We start from the raw sequence: 19,071 nt of genomic DNA on the forward strand, positions 1-19,071 counted from the left end.
AAGCACCCAGAAACAGACACCACCGCTGTATTCGCGCGGCTGCTACCACCGGCACCCCGCGTTCGGGTCTCAGGATGAATTGAAGCGGTTTGTGATCCGTCTGCAAAGTGAAATGCCGCCCCAGCAGGTATTGATGAAACCTCCGCACACCCCAGACGAGGCTGAGAGCCTCACGCTCAATCTGGGCATATCCGCGCTCTGCTGCGGACAGGGTCCGGGATGCAAAACAAACAGGCCGCTCGGAACCATCGTCCATCCTGTGGGAGAGCACTGCCCCGATGCCATATGCAGAGCTGTCGCATGCCAATAGGAGCGGACGCGCAGGCTCGTAGTGCACGAGGACCGTATCCTCTGTGAGCAGCCGCTTGACGCGGTCGAACGACGCCTGGTGTGCAGGCCCCCAAGCCCAGCGCTCGTCCTTCTTGAGCAACCGCGTTAACGGCGCAAGCTGTGAGCTGAGCCCGCGCACGAACCTTTGGTAATACTGGGCCATACCAATGAATGAGCGCAGCTGCGTCTTGTCGCGAGGCGGTGGCATGTGCTGAATCGCCTCCACCTTCCGAGGACCTTTCAACAGCCCCTCCGGCGTGCTGATGTGCCCGAGGTATTCCAAGCGCTGCTTGAAGAACGCGCACTTGTCCCTGTTCAAGCGCAGGCCGCACGCTTCTAGCTTTGTCAGCACTTGGGCAATGTTCGCAAGATGCTCGTCCGCAGTTTTCCCCGCAATGAGCACATCGTCCAGGTAGGTCTGAGCGGGCAGGCCAATGCAAACCTGATCCATGGCTTTCTGCCACAAAGCTGGGGCCGAAGCAATCCCAAAACAGAGTCGGGTATATCGATAGAGTCCTTGACACGTGTTGATTGTCAAAAGCTCGCTACTCCCGGGATCCATCGGCAGGTGAAAATATGCATCACGCAGGTCTAGCTTCGTGAAGTATTGACTCCCCGCCAATCGCGCATATATTTCATCAATTGACGGCAATGGATATTGCTCCACGCTGAGCCCCGGGTTAACCGTGGATTTGAAATCCCCGCACAATCGGACGTCTCCATTCCGTTTCAGCACCGTGACAACCGGGGTGGCCCGATCTGAGCACGACACCCGTTCGATCACTCCACAGGCCTCCAGCCTATCCACTTCACCCTTGACCTTGTCCCGCAGGTCATACGGCACTGGACGCGGTTTACAAAACCGCGGAACCACCCCCTCCTTCAAGAAGAGTTTTGCCTCCATGCCCTTGAGTTTCCCAAGGTCGTCGCTAAACAAACCTTGATGTCTTTGAAGAATCTCCTCCAACTGATCCTCCCCCTGGCTCGGCACGGGTTGCACAAGGTGAACTGCGGCTCAGTCTAGCCTGATGCGGGCCATCCAATCTCGGCCGAGGGGAGACGGCCCCCTCCCCCGCACGACGTACACCCGAAGCGTGGCGACCTGGCCTTGGTACCGCACAGAGACGTCTGCCATCCCGACTGGCGTTATCTTCTCGCGGGTGTACGTGAACAGCGTGAGGTTTGACCTGATAAGCTTCAAGCCGTTGAGTCTACGCGCGGTCTGTTCGCCTATGAGCGACACCGCTGCTCCCGTATCGACCTGGAACGTGATTGGCGTTTTGTTCACTTCGACTTCCACCGTCATCGGGCGCGCCGTCGCCGGGCCAATCGAAAACAGGTCCATCAACGGCCGCTGGTTCCGCCCCGAGTCGCCTCGCACATCGCCGTCCATGACCTTAACGGTGGCCGTCGCCCCACGGCACATACGTGCCAAATGACCCACCTTGTGACAATTCAAACACACGTTGCCTTTACACGGGCATGCACGGCGCAGGTGTCGACCTCCACATCCCAAGCATGTCCGCGGGGTCACCCCGCCGCACGCGTGGCTGCGTGGCGACGTCCGACCCGCATCGAAGGTCGTGCGCGCGTCCCGGGGTGCTCGCGACCCCGCGTGGCCGGTGATGGCTCGAACATCCCCGCGAGTCTGCTCGACCGCTGTAGCCGTGCTGACCGCCGAGTCGAATGTAATGGCTTCACCCTTCAGCCGTAAAACCACTGAAACCATCTTCGCATCTCGTAAACCAGCAAGAAAACGATCTCTGAGCCGAGCTGGACGCTCCCCCGCCGTGAACTTGCAGGCCACGGAAGAATGCTTAATCCGCGCCACAAAATCAGCGACACGTTCCTCTGCACCCTTCGAGAGGCGATCGAACTGGAATCGAGCGAGCTGTAATGACTTCTCCGGCGCCATGTGTGCTTTCATTTTCTCCACAATGTCCCGAAACGACAGCCTGTCATCCCAGGGCCTGTTCGGTGCCACCAAATCACCCAGTAGCCGATAATGCTCCGCCGAAAGCGAAGCGAGCAAGATCGACTTCTGTTTGCTCTCGTCGACCACATCGTTCGCGCGGAAATAGCATTCCAATTGCTCCGAAAACAATTCGAAGTCGTCTCCGTCGAAAACGGGCACAAGTCCGTATTCAACCATCCTCGTCAGCCAACTAGAGTGTACGAGGTGCAGTGGGACGCAAGAAGCACGCGGGCCAGCATCAACTCCGCTTTATTGCGCGACCAGAAGTACACTCCTGCCACCCCTAGCGGGCGAGGCATGATATACGAAAACCCAATCACGTGACACAGCACAAGTATCAGGTAAAAAAAAAAATTTTTCGGGACAAAAAATTGACATTTTTGGACAAAAAAGCTATAATTTTTTATTTTACCCTCAATACATTCCACTTTTTTATAATAATTCTTGTATATCAATATACTGACCATAAGTAGAAACAACAAGAATGCAGAAAAACATATATTTACATATTAAAATATCAATCTTTACAATTTTCTCATTTTCCCCCCCGAAGCTGGGTGGCGGCCATATTGGATTTCCATGATTTCAGGACTTTCCCCCCGGAGGATCCCTTCAGACTTCTTTTCTGTCACCGAGGACATATCCAAGAATCAAAATCTGTTGAGTTTGCTTTTGTTGCAATTTGTGGGAGGTTGACCAAATATTTCTGCTAAAATGCCTGTACTTGTGGGGCACGTTGTGTGATGAGTGATATTTAAGTTGATTTCAACCTCATATCATCAAGATTGGTGTTTTGGCCGTTAACCTTTGTGGCGCAATATTGTTAGGCCCACCAGAAAACCAAGATGGCGGCCATATTTTGGCGGACGACACCTTCACACCACTCCACCACAATCTGACCCAGGGAGTTTACCCCATGATTTTCCTCCCGTCATCAAGGAGTGGGGGTCCCAAAGGCTTTGCTCCACCAATCCCGTCATCCGATGAGCTGCCATGCGAAGGACAACAGCACAGGAGGTCCTACCACAGAGTGGGTTTTCAGTTTTCTTTGTATTTTGCGGAATGAAGTGTTTTACGGCGGCAGGAGTGCAAATCCTGCCGCCAACCTCCTAAAAACCAGTAACCCAACTGCAGGAGGACGTCCGCAGACACAGTTGGGCACTAGATATGGATGGCCGTTGGCTCACAAGGAGCTCCTCCGCCATTTGACAGGTTTTGTTTTTAATCCTGCTGGGTGTCCATATCCAAACACCCTCCTCACTAGAAAACCTGGTGGGGGAGATGGTTTAGTCGCCGACAACCCGACCATGGAGCAGGTTAGTACAGGTTTACATGGTACCTGTAGCAGGTCACAGATCTGATCTCGCCTGACCTGATAAGATCAATAAAACGCCAGTTGTCCGTCGTCGTCGTCTTCTTCTTCTTCTTCACCAGCCGAGTACAATGAATGTTGAAGAGATTACAATGATGCGAATTTCGAACGGTTTTCGATGTCCGCTCAATATGCGCGATATCAGATGGTATTGTTACACGCGGTGACGTTTCAATCTCCTTCTTTGAACGGTTTTCAATGTACGCTCTTCACAACATGCAAGACACGTGACGTGTGCGAGCGATTGCTTCACAACCGCTTCCGAGCGCGGGCTAATTATAGCTTGGAGAGCGCTCGCCAAGCGGCTTAAGCACTCAAGCAAGCACTCCAACGAAACGGTTAATAAGGAACGGCTGGCTTGGTGAGCGATATTTATTTTGTATCGTTGTTTTTTGTTGTGTGTATATTATACCTTGTTTTTATACTTGCTTTTCACGTTCCTCGTCCATTAAATTATTAATATTTAACGTTATCCTCTTTTTATCCGATAAAGTTGCAAAAGCATCACCGACATTAAATCCTAATCGGTGTGACACGGGCGTGATGGACCGAATGACCTTTCTCGCGTCCGCATTTAAGCTCACTGACGCCATTGTTTATCCAGCAGCCCTCGTCTTTCCTCTCATCAATATCTTTCATATTCCGCCTTCACCCGATAAACCACGCCCTCGTCTCCTCCTCCTCCTCCTCAAACCACACCCCCTCCGACTGACCGTCTCCAGTCTCCGCCCACACGTCTCCAGTCTCCGCCCACACGTCTCCAGTCTCCGCCCACACGTCTCCAGTCTCCGCCCACACGTTACTGCTGTCATGGACGAGAACAGGGAACATTTCGCTCTCATCCATTTTACGCTCTCCGTGTGTGCAGCGACAGTGGCAGAGACAGGTGCATATATATATATACATATACATATATATACTTCTCTGTTTTCCTGCAATGTTCTCACGGACAAACATTGTATCTGTAATGGCGGGTAGTGATGCGTGTTCCCATGAACTCGTTTTGGGATGTAAGTGTGTGTGTGTGTGTGTGTGTGTGTGTGTGTGTGTGTGTGTGTGTGTGTGTGTGTGTGTGTGTGTGTGTCCATTTTAAGAAAGACATATTTAACCATTTTAGCACATCACACACCACGGTGCCTTCACCACCCTTGATCGTCTCTCATGCTTCTCCTGCACATAATTACAGTTGGGAAAGGGTCATCTTTTTGTTCTTCCTCCAAAATATATATATATATATATATATATATATATATATATATATATATATATATATATATATATATATATATATATATGTTCGACCTTTGAGTAAATTCCACCACACCAACCATTAGCTGGAATATTTATTTGTAAAGCACACCACATCCACATTATTGCAGAATGAAGAACAAGTACTTGGCCAAGTAGATTCTGATGTACCATACTCTGTTACAGTGCGACGCTGCTGGTTTCTTGGCAAGGGTCATCCTGGGTGGTTTGCCATTGCCTTCCCAGCAGTCGTCAGGGCAGGAATTTGGAGTTTGTTCAGGGTGTCGGCGATAACTCGCCCACTCTTCGTGAAGGACACCGTGGGATCTTTAATGTCCACCAACTAATGTCGGCAGACAGGACGCCGGTTCAACGTCCATCCGAGGGACGGCGCACACAATGATGAATCACCCTGCCTGCGAAATACCGGGATGACAGTTTATAGCTGGATCGGGATTCAAACCCAGGGACTGATGGCTTCGAGACGAGTGTGTGTATTTATAGGTCAGCCTGTCAGTCCAGACAACAATAAACATCTACCTTTACAAGTAAAGTGGCTGCAATTCCATTTTTAGCCCTACATGTAATTAATAACAGTTGATAACACATCGGTGTTCCTCAAACCCAATGTAACATTTTATAAAAGTTTATTTTATGAAAACAATTTCAATGCTGTTTTTTTTTCTTTTCTTTTTGGTGTACTGTAAACCTTTGCATTGAGAGAGTCCCCAAAAATATTGATGCTTTTGCTAAGTTACTTATAACTGCAACTTCCTGTATCCAGTTACCTACCCTCTCGACCTGACTAAGACCCGGCTGCAAGTGCAGGGTGAAGGAGGTGGCGTTGCAAAGCATGGGATGCTTCGTGTAGCCTTCGGTGTGGCAAGAGATGAGGGCTTCCTCAAGCTCTGGCAAGGAGTAACACCAGCAATATACCGACACATTGGTGTGTGCTTGAATGACTGCGAGAAGCTTGGCTCAAACATTTGCTGACAAAAAAGTTATAAATATTCGACCACCCATGGCCTTCATCCGGACCACCCCATCAAAAATAAATGTTGGATAGTGTTATCTACCCAGCTCAGTAATGTAATTGAACTATTAGAAACACAGGTTGGAATCAAGCATTCAAATGTACAGAATAAGTGTTTTGAAAACGAACCTAACATGGTTTTAGCAAAGAATTATGCCAACAATTAAGGCCAATTTTAAGCTATATTGTAACATCAGTCTTGGAACATTTCATTTCAGTTTAAAAGGACAATTGTAACCTGACAATTAAATGGATAATTCTCAAGAACCTTTAACCTAATAAAGTATGTAGGAAGAACAAATGCTCAGAATCAAAACATGACACCATGTAGCTATTTCATGTTTACAAGTTTTTTGTTTTTAAATAAAAGAATGTCCAGAAGTAGTGAAGGTATAGATTGAGGTTTTGCTGTCTGCAAAATTTAAACATCAGATGCATTGTGACATGCTGTATGCAGTGTACACTGGAGGTCGGATGACAACATATGAGCAACTGCGTGAAAAAGTTCTTTGCAAGAATGCTGATGGGATGTTTCCATTGTGGTAATGAGTCACTCATCTCTATATCAGTTTCTTTCACTCTTTCTTTCCACTACACAGCACTACACATTATTTCTACTTCCCTCAAGCACTACATTTTATTGGAGGCTCACACCAGAGCAAATATCAATAGGACTATAAGAAAATGAGAAAAGGAAACCTTTATACTAATCCATTATTGAATGTTGATAAAAGATCAAAACTGAGTTAACTAGAACAGCACTCAGGAGAGAGCATACCTCCGCCAGGCTGAACAGTTTACGTGTTGTATCTTACTGATGGGCCAGATCTGCATCCAGATGCCCAAAATCTAATCCGCTTGTTCTTGTCACCTACCCAACTCGTCCACCAAGTTTTGTCCGAATCCATCCACAACTTTTTGAAATATAGTTTTTGGCCCTCTCACTCGATGATGAAGCATAACTTAAAAAAAAATTCTCATATCGGGATCTGGATCTTCATCAAAATTTAATCGATTTGTCATTGTCATATACCCAACCTGTCCACCAAGTTTTGTCCGAATCCATCCATAAGTTTTTGGGATATTGTATTATATATAGTTTTTAGACCTATCACTCAATGGTGACGAATCACTTAAAAAATTATCGGATCCGGATCCGGATCTTCACCAACATCTAATCATTCCGTCCTTGTCACACTCAAACTGTCCACAAAAGTTTGTCCAAATCTATCCATAACTGTTTGAGATATCCTGTTCACAGAAAAACAAACAAACAGACAGACAGGGGTGGAAACAACTTCCATCCACCTTCAGTGGTGCAGGTAATAAGCATTGTATGTATCATACATCCATTAATTATAGAGTCAAGTAGTCAACAGTAACCAGAGAGTTGGTGTCAAAGCCACCCTATGCTCACCTGTTTATAGATTTATCGTTTTTAAAAGACTAGTCTACTAATATTTTTATAAAGCATTGCAGTGAAATCTGATCCAAATAATTTTAAAGCAATATATGTATTTGTATATTGTAATCAGTAAAAAATAGTGTGGTAGATAAAAACATTAGAAAGGAAACAAATACCAAATAAACACACAGAGAAAATATTTTGTGCCAAAAATACTGAAGTACCTTTTATGAATTTACCAAAAAACTTTCAGTAAATGACTTTTTTGATAATTTATTGTGATTGAATTAAGACTAGACTGATGCAAAAATATTATTAATACAATGCTGAAAATGGAAAGTGACATCCAGAGAGCAGATCATGTTACAGTGGCAGCATTATTAATGAATAAGTCGAACTACCATGCAGTAACATTTTTATTTGTAATTATGATGGCATCACAATTATAACAGTGCATGTGCAATGGTATTTATCAACATTATGCAATAATACATTACCAACTTGCCTTGCCATGAGAAATGCATCTAAAAGAAAAAGTAATATGTAGTGTTTTGACTTCACAAATACTGTCTCTGAAAAAGGTGCACCAACAAAATTTATTTCATTTGGACTTCATTGCATCCCTATTACACATATTAAATGAATGGCAAGCGTCTAATATAAACAGGCAAGCATTGGGTGGCTTTGACACCATCTTAGGTTGAAATTAAAAAAATTTTTTAAATCATTTGTTAATTTCAACTTCACTACACCAATAGTATACCCCAAAGGGACCTCCATGCCAAATATCAGCATCCGAGTACACATATTAAATGAATGGCAAGCTTCTTTTTAACTTGCACCAAAAACTTTAACGTTGATGTGCTACAAAAAAGTTAAGTTCAAAACAGGTCAAAAATTAAAAACATTTGAAATTATTTTTTAATTTCAACTTCACTACACCAATAGTATGCCCCAAATGAACCTCCATGCCAAATATCAGCATCCGAGTACACATATTAAATGAATGGCAAGCTTCTTTTTAACTTGCACCAAAAACTTTAACGTTGATGTGCTACAAAAAAGTTAAGTTCAAAAATGGTCAAAAATTTAAAACATTTGAAATTATTTTTTAATTTCAACTTCACTGTATTAATAATATACCGCAAAGGAACCTCCATGCCAAATATCAGCATCCTAGTACACATATTAAATGAATGGCAAGCTTCGAAATAACTTGCACCAAAAACGTTAACATTTTCACGCTCACGCTGACGCTGACTCTCACGCCGGGGGTATCGCTATAGCTCTCTGTTCTTTGAACAGGCGAGCTAAAAAGGTAGCTGAAGCTGGACACTGGGGGTTTTTAACATCCACCAACTAATGCCAGCAGATGGGACGCCTGTGTAACGTCCAACCGAGGGACGGCACACACACTGATGAATCATCCTGCCTGTGAAACACCAGGATGACAGTTTATAGCTGGATCATGATTCAAACCAAGGCTAGAGAGCTTAGATGCGAATGTGCGTACCTCTAAAGTCGAGGCTATCCTGTCAGCCCCATCAGAATATCATCTAGTTCCATAAAGTCGCGTCTGACTTCTGGTGACATTCATGAATAGCTTCCTCCAAAGATCCGTCCTGCATTGCTTTCCGAAGATCTAGCAGACACAGCATGGTTGCAGCCTTACCCCATCCATGCAGCACATATATTTTAAGGCCATGTTTTCCTGCAATCCCTGGTGCTCCTGCTTCTCCAATTTCCGCATTCCAGTCTCCCACAATAATTAAAACATATCCTTTCACCTCCTGTTCTACTAGTTCCTACAATTTTATTTGAGCATCAGAATATGTAAGACAATAAAGTTGTGGACGTTGAATTTTTTTGGGGGGGTGGGGGGCGGGGGAGGGGAATGATCATTAATTAAAGGGAGGAAAATGAAGGGAATAAAGAAGTGTCTGTTTGTTTGTGTATGTGTGTTCAAATTATAAGCACTCCTGAACTGTTGGATGAAATGTACTGAAAACTAAAGGTTGTACTCAGGCTGTGCATTGGAAGATTTGGGGTGATAAAAAAATTCATCATTTTGGGGATTCAGGGTTGGGGGAGAAACCAAATTCTCTCTGTGTAAATATGCATCACAATGACATAGCACTGCTTCCAGTCAGAGGGGGCATTACAAGTCACTTCTGGGTGAATGAACCAGCCCGTAATTCTGGGGGCATTGTCTTGTCTGTAATGACAGGTTCGTTGCTAGTCTATGAAACATAGACAATGCAGACAGAGGAGGGGGGTTGAAATGCTTCATCTCCCTCTAAACTCTTCGAAAAGCTGCAATGAAAACCATTCTAGATGGTTATGAGCAGGTAAAAAGTACAGGGACGGTGTTAAGGGCCCTGTCACACCTTGACGTTTTAGCCAGTGTATGGCAAGGTCTCAAAATGTTTCTAAAACGCTGGCGTACGCTGAACTATTGATGTTTTATAAAAAGTTTTGGGCGTATAATAACGTGTTGGACGTATGCATAACATATGAGTAACGTACACAGAACATTTCAATCACATATAGATAACTTATACCAACGAATGCTGAGCGTGTTGTCGGCGTTCACAACCTATGCCCAACGATAGTCTAACTTATGCATAGCGCGCGGCAGCGTATCGCCGACGATGACGTGGCATAGGCTATTAATAGGCTGCGGCTCGACAATTCAAATCATAACCGCGCTAGGCATCGAAGTGTGAAGCCGCTGTGACACCTTGACGTTTTACAGAGTTCCCACTGGATCTCAAAAATGAAATTCCCTGACATTCCCTAACTGTGTTGGTAAAGATTCCCTGACCTTTTCAAACGTTAAAATTTGTAAAGTTATTTTAGTCGGCTCCTCCTCCCCTACACCGACTCCTTTCCATCACCATTTTGATTTATACATGGTGTACATGCAATCATTTTCAATTCTTTTCTTCTTTTTAAAATGCCAATACTAGCAGAAAATTGTGTCCGCTTCAAAATTTATTTGAATCTTAAAATATGTAGGCGTGCTTTAGACAACTTCTGAATACCATTTTTGTTGGGAAATTAAACTGATTCTTCATTTGGGTGTTAACTTCGGTCTTTTTGAAAATGGTCCAGAAAGTACACTTTCCCAGCTAGTACTGGCATTTTAATTTTTTTTATTAATATAAAACTTACAAAACACAAATCATACTAATGTCAAACGTGCCAGATACCATGACTAGATCAGAATTATATCAGAAAAAATTTAGCAACATTTAGAACATCTAAATCTTGCAAAATAACAACGAAACATTGATATTGTTAATGTGACATTGCAGACAAGCTAGAACACCTGATGATATTGCAGAAATGACTAACAGACTATGATATAGTACATTTTTCTATAAGCATCTGGTCCTAAAAAGGACCGTTTGTTGAAGTTCTACGGTTAGGTGGGTACTCCTGAACCATTACCTGTGGATGCAGGTACATTCACCGCCGCAGAAGTGAAATTACTCAAATGTTACATGGGAAGTTGCAGTAATAGTCGAGATGTTATATACTAGAATTGCGAAAATGTCAATAACATCAAGCAGCGTGTGTAGCTTAGAATTATATGGTCGGCAAAAACGAGCAATTAAGGAAACAAATGTGAATTGTTTGAGTAACGTTATTACAATAGTTAACATATACAATATGGACAGTTGCTTGCATTAAGTGAATGTCAGTTTGTTACTTCTTTAGTTTCTGGATTTCTGCTATTTCCATATCAACCTTCCGAGATTCAGTTGCTGCTTCTTCCATAAATTTTGCCTTTTTAGTCTGAAGCACTTTTATCTGCTCACATGCTTTCTTTTTAGCTGCAGTCTTTTGATCGAGCTCACTTGTGGCTTTATGTTTACATTCCAGTCCTGCTTGATACCTGACATGAGAACCCCTGACATACATCAACCGTGGCTTATCAATGTTCATAGAGGAGACTCCACCTTCTGCCTCCACAGCATCATGAAAAGCATCTGCCTGTACAGCATGTGCACAGCAAACAATTCATGAAAAGAGCAATAAAGAAAATTTTTTATAATCATGAACAAAATAATTGACTGGGTGTAAAGGGTACTAATTTAGATCATTAGGCACTAATCACACATTACCCTGACCATAAAAAAATCCTGACTTTCCCTGACCAACCTCAATTCCCTGACTTTCCCTGACTTCCCAGGTCAGTGGGAACCCTGTTTTCGCCAGCGTATGCCGACATATCAAAAATTTGCTGAACCAAGCTGGCACACGTCAAATACGTTATGGGTAAGTTTTGTATACATTAAGAGCACGTTGGCATATGTCGTAGTACGTTGGCATACGTCGTAGTACGCTGGCATACGTCGTAGTACGCTGGCATACGTCGTAGTACGCTGGCATACGTCATCATACGCCGAGAAATTTTCAGCATGTTGAAAATTTCTCGACGTACTCGGCGTATGACACACACGTTCCGCATAACGCTGGCCATAAGTTGCAGGCACGTTATGCGATCGTTGACACACGTCGACACACGTTTCTTGTACGTTACTCATAAATCGAAACACGTCGAGGTAATGGTTAGCATCAGTGTTCCAGACTCCCTGTTTTGTTTTGTTTTTTTTTCGGTATGACGGTGATGTTGACACTTCGATTTCTAGTGCGGTTATGATTTAAATCGTTGAGCGGCAGCCTATTAATTATATTATATTATAACCACACTAAAAATTAGAAGTGTTAACATCACCGTCATACCGAAGAAAAAAAAAAACCAAAAAAAAAAAAACAGGGAGTCTGGAACACTGACGCTAACCATTACCTTGACGTGTTTCGACATTATGAGTCACGTACAAGTAACGTGTGTGGACGTGTGTCGACGATCGCGTAACGTGCCTACAACACGTTACTCATAGGTTAGAAATAAGTTTCGGGTACGCTAAACATTACCTCGACGTATTTCAACTTATGAGTAACTTACAAGTAATGTGTGTCGACGTGTGTCAACGATCGCGTGACGTGCCTACAACTTATGCCCAGCATTATGCGAAACATGTGAGTCATACGCTGGCATACGTCGAAAAATTTCAAGCATGGAAAATTTGTTTAACACCTTGGCATACAAAGACGTATGCCAGCGTACTACGAAAACAAGCCAGCATACTACGACGTATGCCAGCGTGCTCTTAACGCATACAAACTTACCCATAACGTATTCGACGTGTGCCAGCGTTTTAGCCAAATTTTGCATACGTCAGGCATACGCTGGCTAAATCGTCAAGGTGTGACAGGGCCTTAAGCAAGAGGAGGTGATGAATGATCCTATCGAGAGAAGAATCATACATTTCCTGAAAGAAGACCATAACAATTTTAGGTGGTGTGGAGACCTGAAGATTAAACAAGAACAGCTTTATGGAGCAGTCACTTTCCAATTTAGCAGAAAGTAATGGCATCGCATTGTAAAGTTTGGTTTTTACTACCAGGGAAATTGGTATTGGGATGAGAATGCAATCCAGGTGTGATGCTGATGGGCTATATGAAGATTTCCTTTTAAACTTTACATTTGACTTGTTGCTCTCCACATCATGGAAATGTCCACCTCCCTTCATCTGAGACCAGACATGCTTCTCCAACAATATGAATGTATAAAACTATGCTGTTATTGAAATTGATAACTGAAACCAATAACTTGATGCAGGAAGGCCATAATAGCAGGGATGACTTCAGGAGCTATTGGGCAGTTTGCTGCCAGCCCAGCAGACCTGGTCAAAGTGCAAATGCAGACAGAGGGGAAACGGCGTCTTGAGGGAAAATCACCAAGGTAGAGTGACTTTTATTTGATTTACCTTCCTTTTAAAGTCACATAATATGACATGTTCAGTCTATAATAATATCAGTGTGTGTGTGCGTGTGTGCGTGCGTGTGTGTGTCAGTGGATGTCTCCCCTCCATACCCATGAAACATTGTGTCCCAAAGCTTTACATGCATAATGAGGGAACTCCAAGAGAGTGCAAGGATGAAAACCAGGTATTTGGGTAAATTTAAACACCCCCTTTGAAGATATAATTAACAGCTTACCTTCATTAAATGCTTCTCCTTGATCAGCCCAACTTCACTTCACAGGGGTCTTCGCCACCATTTTGATTCATCCCACTAATAATGTCTTATCTTAGAAACACGACCGACTCTCATGGACTAATTAAAGTAAATAATCAAAGTACGATTTCGGATTTGAGAATCAGATATGGTGGACTAAATAAGGGTCAAAACCTCGAGTGAAATCTGAATATGTGAAGAAATTACCGATTCTTATTAATAAGCATATTTATTTGAAGGCTATGCTTCCACCTTCTCCATATTTACACAAGAAAGTGTGAAATTGCCAAAGTATTAAACTTTTTCTTCTGTTCCAACAATTACAATGAGTGAAGAAAGGATTAAGGAATATGCCCAAAGTGTAACTTTATGGAATGAAACATTGAGTGCTGTAAAAGCTCCTGCATGCGGCCAGGTTCTCCATGGAGGAAATCCCCAAGTTAGGAAGGTAAAATAAATTTGAGGATTAGAATGAGTAAAGCAAAAGACAAGATCAAGAGAGAATTAAAAAATGTTTTCAGTGGCTACAAAGCAAAACTACGAAAGCAGAATGGCCGAGAGGTATGCACACTCGCTCAAAGCTGTCCAGCCTGGGTTAAAATCTCAACGCAGCTATAAACTGTCATCCCGGTGTTTCACAGGCCGGGTGATTCATCAACGTTTGTGCCATCCCTCAGAAGGATGTCGCATCTGCCGGAGTTCTGCATCGGCAGCAATGCCACAACCTCAGGTCAATAATATGTGACTCACAGCCATGTGCTGCACAGGAAAATAATAATTACAAAAAAAGAAGATGGTGACCATCCCCCTATGTGTAGGATTTTCTTGTAATATTTCAATTCATTTACTCTGAAAATTTCTACTCGTTTTTATCTCACCTGGACTTTAGTCAAGTGAGCTTATGTGATCGAGCAACGGCCGTAGGTGAGTGCGTAAACATTTAAGTCATTATCGTTTGATCCAAACACACAATTTTGATGAAACTTGGCCACAAGCTTCATATCTGATTCCCAACGAAGGTGCATTGACCACATCAAAATCTGTGCTCATTGAGGGGGTCGACAAGGGGGGAGTTGGAGTTTTGACCCCACCCCACCAAAATAGGTATTTGCTGTCTCTGAAACTACAATTTTGATGAAACTTGACAACAACATTCGTCACCCATGATGGACCAAAGTGTATCAACCACATCCAAATTTGCGTTCATTAAAGAGGTCGATGGGGGGAGGGGCAGCTTGAGTGACTGTTGCTCCTAATCCAGGTGAGCTTCAGGATAGGTGGTCCTTATTTTTTTTTGTCAGGTACACATTCCCTCTTTAATACATTTGAAAATCAATGTGATTTTGAAGTTCGATTTAAACTGTGTTTTCCAGGAATGCATCTAGAACATAAATTGGGAAGTGCCTGTATATAGATATATGTGTGTGTACAAATGCATGTGTTGTCATGAAGCATAACATATTCTCTCTCTTTCTCTCCTCCTCCTCATTCCCGGAGTGTTTAATGACGTTTTGAGTCATCACTCTCTCTCTCTCCTTCCTCACCTCTCCGTCTCCTCTCTCCCCCACGTCTTTGTCTCTCTGTCTCTGTGTGTGTGTCTCTCTCTCTTTCTCCCCCCCCCCCCCTTTAGCGATCGAATAATAATCAAGTACAAAATTTACTTTCATACCATTTTAATGGTCTTACCATTTCAGTTGTATTGGTGGACAAGATGTTCTAACGTATTAATGTCATAGTGTATAATAATCAATCCAGCAAAACAAGAGGCCACTACACCCTTGAGTGACCTGTTTATTGATCCTGTCTGAGCTTTTTCTTGCCTCATGATGCTGTGAAACCAGGTTAAAATCTCCTAACCATCAAATTTCCTGAAGATAAGAATTACATAATGAAACAGAAGACCAAAAAAAACAAAAACAAGTGTGTTAAAGTCAAAGGTCCAGGATTTGCATCCCTCATCTTAAAGAACAATTGTACAAGATTTATTTGTCCATAATTTCCTCTACCCTTACCGTTCATATAAGAAGTAATTTGACACATTCTCATACCATCGTCATGCATATTGTCAACGTACAATTTCATCCATTTTTAATGTTAACCGAAATAGAACACTGGGGGGGGGGGGGGGAGAGGGGAGAAAAAGTTATAAAGCAACTATTGAAATGGTATGGAGCAACATGCTAAATCCAAATGATCATAAAACCATCCAGCTTTGAATAGTAAACGATGTTCCAAGTGCGGCCGAAATTACTCTTAGAACCATTAAAATAACTATTCGGAAAATTTATTTGGATGATCCGAGAAGCTGCACGATGTGGGTTCTACTTTTCTGCAAAAAATATCTACAAATGACATTCCCATCATTAAGGTAGTCCTGCGATGGACCGCTTCTGATGAGCAATTAATCTCCAATTTAATTGGCAAATAAAGACTCGGGAGATACTGAGAACGAGCCCGTAATCTTTAAAAGATTTGGTGAGATTTCTTTTGTGCAGAAGTCGTAGTGGAATATTGAATGTTTACTTGGGTTTCAACTTGTTAGTCCAATTTTCTTCTCCGTCGATTACTAATAGTTTTGTTGAGAGTTTGGTTAACTAACTTAGATTAGGGTTATGATAAATTGTAAGAAATGTGCATGCAAAATATTTTGGGATGGTCCACACTGGCTTTACGACACCTCAGATTATAGTTTTAAAAGCGAGTTTTGAGACATGACCATGAACACATTTTTGTTTTTGCTCGTTTTTACATTATCATGCTTGTGAATTGTCATTGAATTCCGAGGAAGTAATAAAAGTGCCTGCACACGTTTTGTGCACAGGGTGCGTGGAGCAGGGCATGCACTTCGCAAGATTCTGGCAGAGGGTGGTGTGCGTGGTCTTTGGGCAGGATGGGTACCCAACGTGCAACGTGCAGCACTCGTCAACATGGGAGGTAGAGATTATGGAAGCAGCAAATAAGAAATTTATCAGAAGTTCACAAGCCTGATAATGTACCATATAATCTAGATGAACTGAAGACACCAGAATACTTCTTTTGTAACACTGATCATGCTAATTTACAAGAATTTTTTTTAAAACATCTCCCCATACCCTCGACTCAGATTTGGCCACTTATGAGACAATGAAGCGCTTTCTTCTTCAACATACCTCTCTCAAGGACAACTGGATCTGCCACAGCCTGTCCAGGTTTGCAAAATGGAAAGATTAAAAATTAAACGTGAAAACCTTCAATTTCACCTTTCGAACCCGACCTTTTGTAATTGTTCATTTTATGCCATTTTGTACAACCGCTTATTTGAGACAGTTGGCTTGAATGCAGACACCTAGTTTGGTCAATTAACCTTTTTCGGTAGATGTTTCAAGGATGTTATGAAAACATTATACCCAGGTTTCACTGTTATCGTGGCAAAGTAACTGATTTTTGTTTTGAGATTATTTCCTCCAGTGCATCCGCAGGATTGGTAGCTGCATGTCTAGGGACCCCAGCAGATGTGGTGAAAACACGCATCATGAACCAGCCACGGAATGCTTCTAGCAGGTAACTATTACGAGACGGAATGGCCGGAAACAAAGGCCGACACATTAAAAAAATTGCTTTTTTCTACCATTGATGCAGAATTATACAACTGTAAACCAATATGGAGATGATAGATTTTATAATCAATATTAAATGTTCATAACTCTCACTTTTCCCATCACAGAGGTCTTTGTTACCATTCCTCACTGCATTGCCTAACTAACACAATGAATGATGAGGGTTTCTGGGCCCTGTACAAAGGGTTTATACCCACATGGACACGTATGGTATGTACACATCACTTTTCATCCAAATTATTTAAACAATTAACATATCACAACAACTGCATCAAAGTTAAAAAGGAAACAAATCAAATATTAAACAAAAATTTAAAGGCTGATTTGATCAGAAATGAATTTTTCATTTTATGTTCCCATCTTTTAAAATGCTCCATAAAGCAGGAAATTTAACATTAATTTATAATATCAGAATGAAAATAAGAATAATATTTCCCATATCAAAACTAGAAAAGCACTCTTTGAGTACAAAGTCTCACCTCGCACGTTCATTCTGAACAAAAATATCATCATTAACTGAACATGCTTCGATTATGGTACATACACCCATATTATCCATGCACCCTATTATGTCACATGGTTTCTTCGCATGGGTTATGAACATCATAAATTTACAGTTATAAATTAACAGGCAAACAAACATATGTACAGTATGTGTGGGAAAATTATGCCCCTAGACCAGGAATTGAACCCAGGTCGTTTGGTGAACCATACCAGTGCTCTGCCATCTTAACTACCTGGATTATCTGGGCTGTCTAGGCAAAACCCACTGACTGAGCATGCAATTCTCCCACATATAGAGATGCCACTCTTTCCCCCACTGCTTCCAGGGGACACACTGCCAACCATCGATTCCTGGTCTGGGCACGTAATTTTCCCCACATATACTTATGTTTGTTTGCCTGTTCATTTATAACTATTACTACGCCCCTTATGGTGAATAATAGCAGACACGGAATTTCCCCCCCCCCCATGGGGGAAAGACCCTCTCATGCACAGACCCTCACTGCTTCTATGGTTGGTAGTGAGTGTCCCGGAAGCAGCGAGGGAAAGAGAGTGGCATTTCTTTATGAAGAAGAATTGCATGTGCAGCCAGTGGATTACCCAAATAGCTCATGCGGCTGAGCTCTGGTATTGTGGCTGAGCTCTGGTATAGCACTGGTATGGTCAATCAGAGGATCTGGGTTCAATTCTTTGTCTGGGTGCATAATTTTCCCACATTTACATATATAGTAAATTTAATTCTTTACTCACATCCAGTCATAGATCAGATACAAGAAGTTTGATTTTTTGGATAAAGATTTCAATTCCAACCATTTCTGGCTGGAATACCACTTCACTGATGATGTCATCGTTATCTCCTGATATACTCCATGGGGAGTTATGTCAAGTTTAATTTTTTTTCGTTGAGCGGTTTCGGAGAAAATTATATCATAAATATGACATGCCAAGTTCTTTATCAAAAAAGAGTTTAAAAAGTTTTATGCTAAGTTTTAAAAGAAAATTATATCCCAATTAATTTTAATGCAATATAGCTGCCATATTAGGTGACCTATGATGTCAGAGTTAGCAATAAATTATTCTCCATGGGGAGTCCCTCCTATATATTTAATGTTTCGCACCGATCGGACAAGCAATTGCAGAGAAAAACATTTTTAAAACGAAAATATGCAGACGCGGACACACGCACTGCAATAGTTTCGCATCCCCTTTGGGGCAAGACTAATAATAATAATAAATAACCCGGAGTGGGCTGACATTCATCTCTTGCAAAATAAAAGAAAGTTAGAACAGAGATTCAAACACACGCCGACTTGATCTCGTACCAAAAGTTACAGGGCGATATTTGGGGGATATCCTCCCCTCCCCCCCCCCCCGATCCAAAATCTAAAAATTTAAGACCGAGCGATCTTGTGGACCATCATGTAAAAGGGGTGTATCCGGTTTCAGAGCAATCTGTTGGTAAAGGCGCTGTCACACCTTGACGATTTAGCCAGCAATGGCAACGTATAAAAATGTATG

The 19,071-nt window shown here is 42.5% G+C and overlaps 1 protein-coding gene across 7 annotated transcripts in view; it reads left to right on the forward strand.

The window, feature by feature from the left end:
- Positions 1–4,417: 4,417 nt before the first annotated feature.
- Positions 4,418–19,071, forward strand: part of SLC25A27 (solute carrier family 25 member 27) — a 28,731-nt gene continuing 14,077 nt past the window's right edge. For 4 of the 7 annotated variants that reach the window (XM_085884722.1, XM_085884718.1, XM_085884719.1 and 1 more), the window contains exons 1-8: positions 4,418–4,563; positions 5,710–5,871; positions 6,416–6,500; positions 13,056–13,178; positions 16,275–16,387; positions 16,557–16,641; positions 16,901–16,993; positions 17,157–17,259. In XM_085884722.1, coding sequence (XP_085740848.1) covers positions 4,488–4,563; positions 5,710–5,871; positions 6,416–6,500; positions 13,056–13,178; positions 16,275–16,387; positions 16,557–16,641; positions 16,901–16,993; positions 17,157–17,259 — 840 coding nt within the window. In that variant the 5' untranslated portion in view covers positions 4,418–4,487. The remainder of the gene's footprint in view (positions 4,564–5,709; positions 5,872–6,415; positions 6,501–13,055; positions 13,179–16,274; positions 16,388–16,556; positions 16,642–16,900; positions 16,994–17,156; positions 17,260–19,071) is intronic. The other 3 variants (XM_085884724.1, XM_085884721.1, XM_085884723.1) reach the window with 3 other exon arrangements.

Source organism: Eptatretus burgeri, chromosome 6 (genome assembly GCF_056783735.1).
Source record: "Eptatretus burgeri isolate ZD-2024b chromosome 6, Ebu_testis_v1, whole genome shotgun sequence".
Classification (NCBI taxonomy): Eukaryota; Metazoa; Chordata; class Myxini; order Myxiniformes; family Myxinidae; genus Eptatretus; species Eptatretus burgeri.